The sequence below is a fragment of the Spermophilus citellus genome (assembly GCF_964194105.1).
Source record: "Spermophilus citellus genome assembly, chromosome: 17".
Taxonomy (NCBI): domain Eukaryota; kingdom Metazoa; phylum Chordata; class Mammalia; order Rodentia; family Sciuridae; genus Spermophilus; species Spermophilus citellus.
Window position 1 is genome coordinate 57017647 of NC_138199.1, and position 9218 is coordinate 57026864.

The window sequence follows — 9218 nt, forward strand, 5'->3', positions numbered from 1 at the left end:
TCAGGGCCCAGCCCTTTAAAGCCACAGCGCCGTCCTTCTAGCCGGATCTGCGGATGTGTGTCTAGCTGGAGGCACTGAGGGGCCCCGGTGCTAGCAGTAGGCAGAAGTGAGCTGTGACAGGTACACCTGGGTGTGGACCACTACCCAGGGCTCAAGAGGGACACGGAGCTGGGACAGGGAAGATCCCGAGAGAAAGCAAAGCCACTCTAAGCAGCCATGATGTGCCAGGCCCTGTGGCCAGCCCTCTCTGTCCCTTCTGAGGGAGACATTATTCTCCCCCCTCACCCCCACCCCCGTACAGATAAGGAGGTGAGCTCAGAGCAGCTAGCTGGATTCCCCAGGGCCCCACAGCTAGCAAGCGCCAGAGGCAGGATCTGAACTCTGGCCAGTGAAACTCCAAAGCCTTGGTGGTCTGTCTGCATCACCTGCTGGACCTGGTCCTGGCTTCTTTCCAAACTTTCTTTTCCCTGGGCTTTCCTGTGTGCAGTAGCACATGGGGAAGGAATGGGTCTCTCCTCATGCCCCCATACTTGACCTCCTTTCTCCTCCCAGGAGCTGCTTGGAGATGCTGCTATGGCTGCTGCTGCTGCTGTCGCCGCTGTTCCTGCTCGTCCTGCTGTTCCTGCTGCTGCTGCTGCCCCCATTGGCCATGCTAGGACAGAGGTCTCAGGAGGCTGGCCTGTCCTGGCTTGCCAGCCTCCAGCACTGTGTAGCATGGAGGGTCCTGAGCTGGGCAGCCACCTGGCAGCAGCAGAGACTGGAACATAATACACTACACGTGGGCCAGAGCCAGCAGCAGGCCCTGATGTGGTGTCTGCAGAGAGCCCAGAGTCCCCTCTGTCTCCCCACAGGGAGCACAGGTGTGTTTCACAGGGTCTGGGGAGGTGAGCCAAACAGAAAGAAACCCCACAGGATAGTCATATTCCAGAACCTGAAGCCCCCTCCCCTGCCTCCAACACGCTGCCTGTGGCCTGGCCTGGAGACCTAACCAGGCCCTAGGACTGGCTTTCTTGTTCAGGATGGGTTTTCCCATGCAGGGCCTTGTATGTAGGTCCTCTCTCCAAACCTATTCCTGGGTCTCAACAATTTTTCTTGAAATTCTTGGGAAACTGTGGCTTCCTGAGGAGTTTCTGATGTCTTTGGAGGTATAGATATGAGCATCTTCCGGAATCATCTCCCTTTGACCAAAGTCAGCCAGGCTCCGGAGGAAGAAAATGGGGGGCAGCTCCTGCCCCCTACTTCAAACCAGTACCATGGGGAGGCCTCTCTGCAGGTAAACTGGAATGGCCAGAGCCCACCCCACAGAAACCCCTACTTACAGCCAAAGCCTCCCATTATGATAGACAAAGAATGCCCAAACTGGTGGCTCCGGGTCTGGCCCTGTGGCTGGGCTGACAGCCTCTTTCCTCTCCCTCCAGGCCACTTTGCTGGGTCTGGTAGCCCTAAACAAGGCCTACCCAGAAGTGCTGGCTCCAGGAGGCACTGCCCGTGTGACCCCTACGTCCCCATGGCCCAGCCCCCTCCCCTGGCCTGGGCATATCCTGGACCAGGTGAGCCCCCCTGGAACCAAGGACCCTGGGGCCCTGCTGCTGGAAGCACTGAGGTCCCCGGGGCTGAAGGCACTGGAGGCCGGAACAGCAGTGGAACTCCTGGACGTCTTCTTGGCCTTGGAGGCTGATGGTGAAGAGCTGGCTGAGGCCATAGCTGCTGGGACCTCAGGAGTGCCTCTTCCCGGTCGGGCAGCTGAGCTACGGGAGGCTCTAGAGCAGGGACCCCGAGGACTGGCCCTTCGGCTCTGGCCAAATCTGCAGGTGGTGGTGACTCTGGACGCAGGAGGCCAGGCTGAGGCTGTGGCTGCCCTTGGGGCCTTGTGGTGCCAAGGGCTAGCCTTCTTCTCTCCTGCTTACGCTGCTTCTGGAGGTCAGCTGGACGCAAGGGCAGTGAGGTGGGGTCGGGGCAGAGGCCATGCAGCTAGCTGCCATGTATGAGCCCCACATGCTCATCTTTTAATCCTCCCAGCACCCTGTGGAGTGGGGCTCAGCAGCTCGTCTATCTGATAGAAGCTCTAAGGCTCCCCAGGCAGGAGTATTGCAAGCACCAATACATGCTCCAGCTCAGCTGCCTGCGGAGCCGCTGCACGCGCTGCCTTTTCTAGTTAGGGCCTAAAGGCAGCAGCCTGAGCCCCAGGGAGACAGGAATGAGGGGTACAAGGTTAGCAGCTCAGAGGATCAGGGCCTGGGTCCCAGGGTGAGGCCCCACCAGATGACAAGAGAGCTGCTCTCGCTCCCCACAGGGGTGGTGGGCCTAAACCTATGGCCAGAACAGCCCCAGGGGCTCTACGTGCTTCCCCCTGGACCCCCTTTTATTGAGCTGCTTCCAGTCGAGGAAGGAGCCCAAGAGGAGGCCCCGTCTACCCTTCTTCTGGCTGAGGCCCAAAGGGACAAGGAGTATGAGCTGGTGCTGACTGACCACATCAGGCTTGCCAGGTGACCACCTGCCCAGCTGCTGCAGCCTCAGGCTCTCTGATGCCCTCATTAGCACTCTGCTGGGGACAGGGCCTTGAGCTCACCCTCCCTCCCAATCCCACCCCATCAGGTGCCGCCTGGGTGATGTGGTACAAGTGGTTGGTGCCTATAATCAGTGTCCGATCGTCAGGTTCGTCTACAGGTAGGTGAGCCCAGGAGTGCTGAGGGGTTGTCCCTGTGCCTGGGCTCTACTGCCTCATGCTTCCTCCTCCCCAGGCTGGGCCAGGCCCTGAGTGTTAGAGGAGAAGTTACTGGAGAGAATGTGTTCTCTGAGGCCCTGGGCCAGGCGGTGGGCCAATGGCCAGGAGCCAAGCTGTTGGACCATATCTGTGTGGAGAGCAGCATTCTGGGTAAGCGTCTCCACTCGCTACTGCCTCCCATTCTTGAGTTGGCTGAACCCTCAACCCATACCTACAGTGCTAGGAGACCTCTAAGAAGGAGATAAGACTCAGCTTCCTTTGCCATGCCTAACAAAAGTCCCTCTCCATATCTAACTCCCGTCCTTCCTGCTGTAGTTTCCACCCATTTTCTTTTCTGGTCTGTCTTCTATTTATAGTTAGGCTCTAGGTTCCCCTCCATTCCCTACCCAAGAAATTCTCTTATCCCCCATGAACCTCAGAATGTGAAAGAACAGATGGAGCAGAGGGCTTTGGCTTTGGAAGCGCCCTATTCTCAGGAAGTGTGTGTGCATGTGGGGTTTGTCCACAGATTCCTCTGAGGGCTCTGCTCCGCACTATGAGGTGTTTGTGGAGCTGAGGGGGCTAAGGAATCTGTCGGAGGAGAATCGAGACAAGGTAAAAGAGACAGGGATGGGGTCCGACTGCATGGCCCCAGGGTGCCATGGAGACAGGGGATGATGGGGAGAGGGAGGTAGGGGAGGAGAAATTCCTTTCTGGAGCTCTGGGGAGGGAGAGATGGGTCCCACGACCCTCTTGGCACACACTAAACTCACACACACATGCCAGGCGCAGTCATGCACATCTTATACACACCCTTGTGACCACACATCAGCCTCACTCAGGCCATTCTGCCCCCAGCTTGACCACTGTCTTCAGGAAGCCTCCCCTCACTACAAGTCCCTGCGGTTCCGGGGCAGTGTGGGCCCTGCCAGAGTCCACCTGGTGGGGAAGGGGGCCTTCAGAGCCCTCCGGACAACGCTTGCTGCCTGCCCCTCGTCCTCCTTCCCTCCTGAGATGCCCCGGGTCCTTAGGCACAGGCATCTGGCCCAGTTCCTGCAGAGGAGGGTGGTGTCCTAACCGAGGCCCACCTATACTGCCTGGCTGTCTTTGGAGGTCGCCTTGCTCTTTCCTCTGGGGTCTCCCTGCATGGGGAGTTCTTGATCAGAGACCTTCACCTGCCATCAGCTTTTCAGAGCTGCTGGGCCTTAGAAAGACCTTCGCCTAGTTGGCCAGCTCTGAAGTGAAGGTTTGAAGGGTATAGCAGAGATCCCTGCCCATATCCCTCTGGGCCCCGCTAAAGGACACTTCAGTGCTTCCTGTGTCCCAGCTTGACAGTGCTCTCCGGCTATAGCCTTGGGCCTGACTAGTGCATGGGGTGGGCTGAAGGTAGGGGGATGGGGTCATGGCCCCAGGAGCAACAGGAGTTGATGAATAAAGACCTCAGCACCATTGTTCCTAAGTGGGACAGTTTTTATCTTTTGGGGTTCACCTTCCAGGTGGTGTCCCTGTCCTTTACAGCAATAACCCATTCACTGATGTTTCTGCTATCAGTTCTTCTTCTTCCCTGTTCCCTCATTGTATTTCCTGGATTTTCTCCCAAATAAACCATTTGCACCCAGATTCTTGACTCTGTTTCTGCTTTGGGGAAACTGTATAGGATCCCTTCATGCTGCTCCTACTACAGCCTGCTAGCTGCTTTGCAGTGGGTCACCTTTCTGCTCTGAGCTCTGGGGTTTTCCCCTACTCTTTGCTCTAGACTGGATTAGGCCCCAGGAGTGTGTGACATAGGATCCTTCAGGGACTCCCACCAGGGGCTAGGACAACCTAGCAGATACGGAGCCCTCTTTTGCCCTGCCTGTTGCCACTACCCCAACCTAAAGGTAAAGGAGCTGTTCCCAACTTCCCCTACCATGCCTTAGCACCAGTCCCTTTCCTGACCCAGCACCCACAAATCACTTTCATGGTAGGCAATGGGGAGCTATAATTCAAATCACAAAGTATCACTGTAGGAGGCAACCCCAGAGTCATCTGGGTTAAGTGTCCATAGCAATGGAGAAACATCCTCTTGAGGCTGTGAGACTTACCCCAGGCCCTGCAGCGCCTCCTCAAGAAGAGCACCACTTGGGGCTGGGGATGTGGCTCAAGCGGTAGCGCGCTCGCCTGGCATGCGTGCGGCCCGGGTTCAATCCTCAGCACCACATACCAACAAAGATGTTGTGTCTGCCGAAAACTAAAAAATAAATAAATATTAAAAATTTCCAAAAAAAAAAAAAAAGAAGAGCACCACTGCTCTGGATCAGCCATCCAGCTTCTAATTGGGCCTCTGAATTGCTTCTCAATCCCATGATCCTAGAGGCAGGCCCTCCTCCTACCCAACCAGCCCCCACATTATCCCATGACTCCTGATAAATCCTCCCTTGGTGGCTCCCCTTCACCCATAGATGGAATACCAATCAACTTGACTGTAAGACCCTTGACCCAGGCTCTCACTTGTCCAGCCACCTTTTTCCCCTTGCTCAAGAGAAAGCCTGGACTGTGAGGACCAGCCCATCCACATCCCATGTGGGGGAAGCACTGTCACTTCCAGGTATTTGCTCACATCATCCCTTCTCCCCCAACCTACCTGAAGGAAATCTGTTTTTCATTCAAGGCCTTCAAGGACTCCTACCCCACCCAGGTGGAAGGAATTGGCCCAACTTTACTGACATCTGCAGTAGTCCTTCCTTCTATGGAATTTTCCTTATGCCCAGACTGCTATCCCACCTGGACTTATACACTCCTTAAAAACAGGGTCATGTCCTAGACACACAGTTGCTTCTGAGTCCACATGGGGCCCAGCCCAGAGCAGAAGCTCAATAACAGTGCTCTGAATGAGAGAAGCTTGGGCCTGGAGGTGGTCACACCCTTCAGCCCAAGGGGGCTCACTCCCTGGAGATGGAAGAGTGGGATAACATCCCTCCCCTCTGGGCTGCCTGGCCCAGAAGACAGCAAGGGAGGAAGAAGCTTTCTACCAGCTTCTGGCAGAAACTAGACTTGGCTTCCTTTCCTCCCACTGCCCACCATAAGTCTCCAAGGTTTTCCATTGCGGAGGCTGGTGGAAGGGGCAGAAGGGAAAGAGAGCTGGGGGGCGGGGGGGGGGGGGGGAAGGACAGCTCAGGAACCGTTTCCATGGAGGAAGAAGGCCCTGGAGCCTGACAGATCCCAGTGACACGAAGTAATGCGGGGAGAAGTCTGCTGTGACTGCACTCCCCCAACACACGGTGGATAGTGGGTCTCACCACTGCCTCTTCTCCAACCCTTAATTAGCAGCTGCCCCCTCCCCCATTGTCCCAGGCCAGCACCCCAGCCAAGGCCTCTTTTGTGCACTCAGATTCCTGGGTGCAAGGTGGCCTAATTAGTGCCCGGAGACCACCGCATCTCCAGGGAGCAGGCAGACAGGCAAGAGGGAGACCAGTGGCACAGTGATCCAGCGCTGGCCTCTGAATGCACGCCTCAGGGGCCATTCCTTGGGCCCAGCCTGGAGACGGCCCCCCTGCCCGATGCTAATCTTAGATTCGCCTTTGTCTAGCTCCAGAGTGGACGCAAGTACTCATTCCTTGCCTGCCACCTCGGAGCACTATAAACCCCATGCCCCTGGTAGCAGGTTGCAGTTGACAGCCTCAAGATTCCTGGCTACTTGGACCACTGCACTGCAGACACCTCCTTTCTAGAAGACCCCACGGAGAGCTCCAGACACCATGAACCTTCCCTCCACAAAGGTAAAGACCCAGGGACCAGGGAGGCTAGGAAAGTGCTTGCTCAAAGCGCTGTAGGATGACAAGAAAGCTGTCAAGACCAACAGTGTCTCCACTGTTGATCTTTCCTATGGGGACTCTGAGGCAGAGACTCTTCTTAGACTCTTAGAAGTAAATCTGCCTTAGTTGTCACTGGGTCATTTTCTGTTTCCTAAGAGCTCATGTTTATTGACCATCTACTATGTGTCAGGTGCTGGGTTTACACCTGTCATCTTGTCATCCCCCCAGCAGCTCTGAATAGTAGGGATTATCTACTATCCAGTTTACAAGTGAGGAAACCTTGTCTGAAGACTGTGGGAAGCTGGTTCAATGCCATGGTGGTCAATTTCTCCTGCAAGGGAGCAGGCAGAGGAGACAACAGCTTGGAGTCCTGCCTGTCCCCAATTTCCACATGTTGACCTTGAGGCAAAATGTGTGTGTTGGGGGAGGGGAGTGACATTAAATAGGGCCTCTGTTTTCTCCAAGTATCCAACTTCTTGTGCAGACAGAAATGCCTGTCTTCAGGTGGTAAACTTTGGAGATTCATTCTGACCAGGCCGACTCCCGAGGAAATGCTCATCATCCTGGTTTTCTCAGGATGAGCTGGCAAAGGAGCCAGTTTAGACAGCAAGGGCAAGGAAAACTAAGGGACAGTGAGGAATCAGCAAATCAAGCAGTGTAGGGCCTGGGTGTGAGGTGTGATTGTGGACCTGGAGAGAAGACCCTCAGCACCCTTTCTCCACCTCCCCAGGTCTCTGGGGCCGCTGTGTCTCTAGTTCTACTGCTGCTGCTGCCACCCGCGCTGCTGTCGCCTGGGGCGGTTGCGCAGCCTCTGCCCGACTGCTGTCGCCAGAAGACTTGCTCCTGCCGTCTCTACGAGCTGCTGCACGGCGCTGGCAATCACGCAGCCGGCATCCTCACGCTGGGCAAGCGACGGCCAGGGCCCCCGGGCCTCCAGGGCCGACTGCAGCGCCTCCTGCAGGCCAGCGGCAACCACGCAGCGGGCATCTTGACCATGGGCCGCCGCGCAGGGGCAGAGCCAGCGCTGCCTCCCTGTCCCGAGCGCCGCTGTCCTACCTCAGTCGCCGCAGCTACCGCTCCCAGGGGACCGTCTGGAGTCTGAGCCCTTCTTCAGTCCCTGTCCTGGTCCCATCCTTTCCCCTCTGTTCTCCAATGTCAGCCTCTAGAGAAACGGCAATAAAGATGAGTCTGTTCATGTGACTGGTCTCTGTTCCTCTGTGTCACGTCCAGCCCTCCAGGGGGCGGGAGAGTAAGGACAAAGGGGTGGGGGGCTGAGATTGTGGCTTAGTGGCAGAGCGCTTGCCTGGCACTTAATAGGCACTGGTTCGATCTTCAACACCACATAAAAATAAATAAATAAAATAAAGATATTGTGTCCATCTACAAAAAAAAAAAAAAAAAAAAAAAAAAGACAAGAGGATCTGGGAAGCAGCTCCTAGGAGAGACACCCAGGAGGGGTGGGAGAGCAAGACGGCTGCACAGGAGAACAGAATCCAGATGGAATGGTCTGGAATCCAGATGGAACTTGTGGGACTCAGTCTGCCCCAAAGGGAAGGCATATGAGCTTCAACAATGAATCTTCCAGAGTGGCTGCCGGGCGGGATAGAGTGTGAAAAGCAGTGACAGACCAAAAGGGAGGTGGATAAGTTCGTGCAGCCTGGATTGTGAAGGCCCTCACAAATCATCAGGCTTTGATCTTTATTCTGCAGTAATGGAAGTCATAAAAAGATTTTAAACAGAGGTGAGGCAAGGTTTTTCTGCAACTCTAGCCAAAGATGCCCATTTCCCCAAAATTAACATGTTTAAGTCGTAACCCCTAGCATTCAGAATGTGACAGTATTTGGAATCAGGGTTCCTTGCAGATGTAATCAGTTAAGATGAGGTCATACTAGGATCGAGTAAACTTCCAATTCACTATAAGTGGTGTTATAAAAGAGGAGAATTTGGACACAGAAATGCACACAGGAAGAATCCAGGTTAACATGTAAGTAGAGATTGGTGTGATGCATCTACAAGCTATGTAACACCAAAGATTGCCAGTAGCTAGGGGAGAGGCATGCAACAGATTCTACCTTACAGCCTTTGGAGAAAATCAACCCTGCCTTCACCTTGATCTTGGTTCAACATCTAGCCTCCAGAACGGTGAAGCAATAGATTTCTGTTGTTTAAGCCACCTGCTTTGTGGTAACTTGTTATGGCAGCCTAGGAAACTATTAGGACATTCAAAAGTAAAGACAAAAAGATGTGATACTTTTTAGCAATCTAACATCCCAGATAATGCCCAGCTTAAATCCTAAGAGGGGACTGGAGGGAGGTGTTTAAACTGCTTATCCAGGTTCCCATTTTTACTGGCTTAAGCTGCTTTGTCCCAGGAAGCAACCACACTCAGCCATAGAACTCTGCTTTCCCAATAATTTTCTGTTTAGGTAGTGAAAAAGTTTTGTGTCTGGGTCTTCTAATTTTCTCTTGTGGCTATACTGGGTCCTCTTGGAGAAAATTAAAGACTCTAATTCATGGGCTGGGGATGTAGTTCAGTGATAGAGTGCTTGCCTAGAATGTGCATAGACCCTATGTTCAATCCCTGGTATTAAAGAAAAAAGAATTTTCACCTGTGCACTCTTGAAGATTTGCAAACCGTGTCTCTGTTCTACACTTCAAAACTACCTTTGGCTGTCCCTAACTTGCCTCCCAGATTCTCTTCCACCTGAAAGGCAGCAGAG

The 9218-nt window shown here is 54.2% G+C and overlaps 2 protein-coding genes across 4 annotated transcripts; both read left to right on the top strand.

The window, feature by feature from the left end:
* Positions 1–3916, top strand: GHDC (GH3 domain containing). Of its 3 annotated transcripts, none has more exons than XM_081271387.1 (9): positions 1–120; positions 553–860; positions 1146–1273; positions 1419–1920; positions 2294–2486; positions 2596–2667; positions 2742–2875; positions 3234–3319; positions 3563–3916. In XM_081271387.1, exons 2-9 carry the CDS (start codon positions 566–568, stop codon positions 3779–3781), a joined length of 1629 nt encoding a protein of 542 aa, XP_081127513.1. In that variant the 5' UTR covers positions 1–120; positions 553–565; the 3' UTR covers positions 3782–3916. The 3 variants fall into 3 exon arrangements, with proteins under 3 accessions (XP_081127513.1, XP_081127515.1, XP_081127514.1); XM_081271389.1 differs by having other exon boundaries at positions 1152–1273; XM_081271388.1 differs by having other exon boundaries at positions 21–106.
* A 2360-nt stretch (positions 3917–6276) lies between these two features.
* HCRT (hypocretin neuropeptide precursor) lies at positions 6277–7628 on the top strand. The gene is made up of 2 exons (XM_081271423.1): positions 6277–6462; positions 7229–7628. The coding sequence occupies exons 1-2, from the start codon at positions 6442–6444 to the stop codon at positions 7598–7600; spliced, it is 393 nt and encodes a 130-aa protein (XP_081127549.1). The 5' UTR covers positions 6277–6441; the 3' UTR covers positions 7601–7628.
* The last annotated feature ends 1590 nt before the right edge of the window (positions 7629–9218 follow it).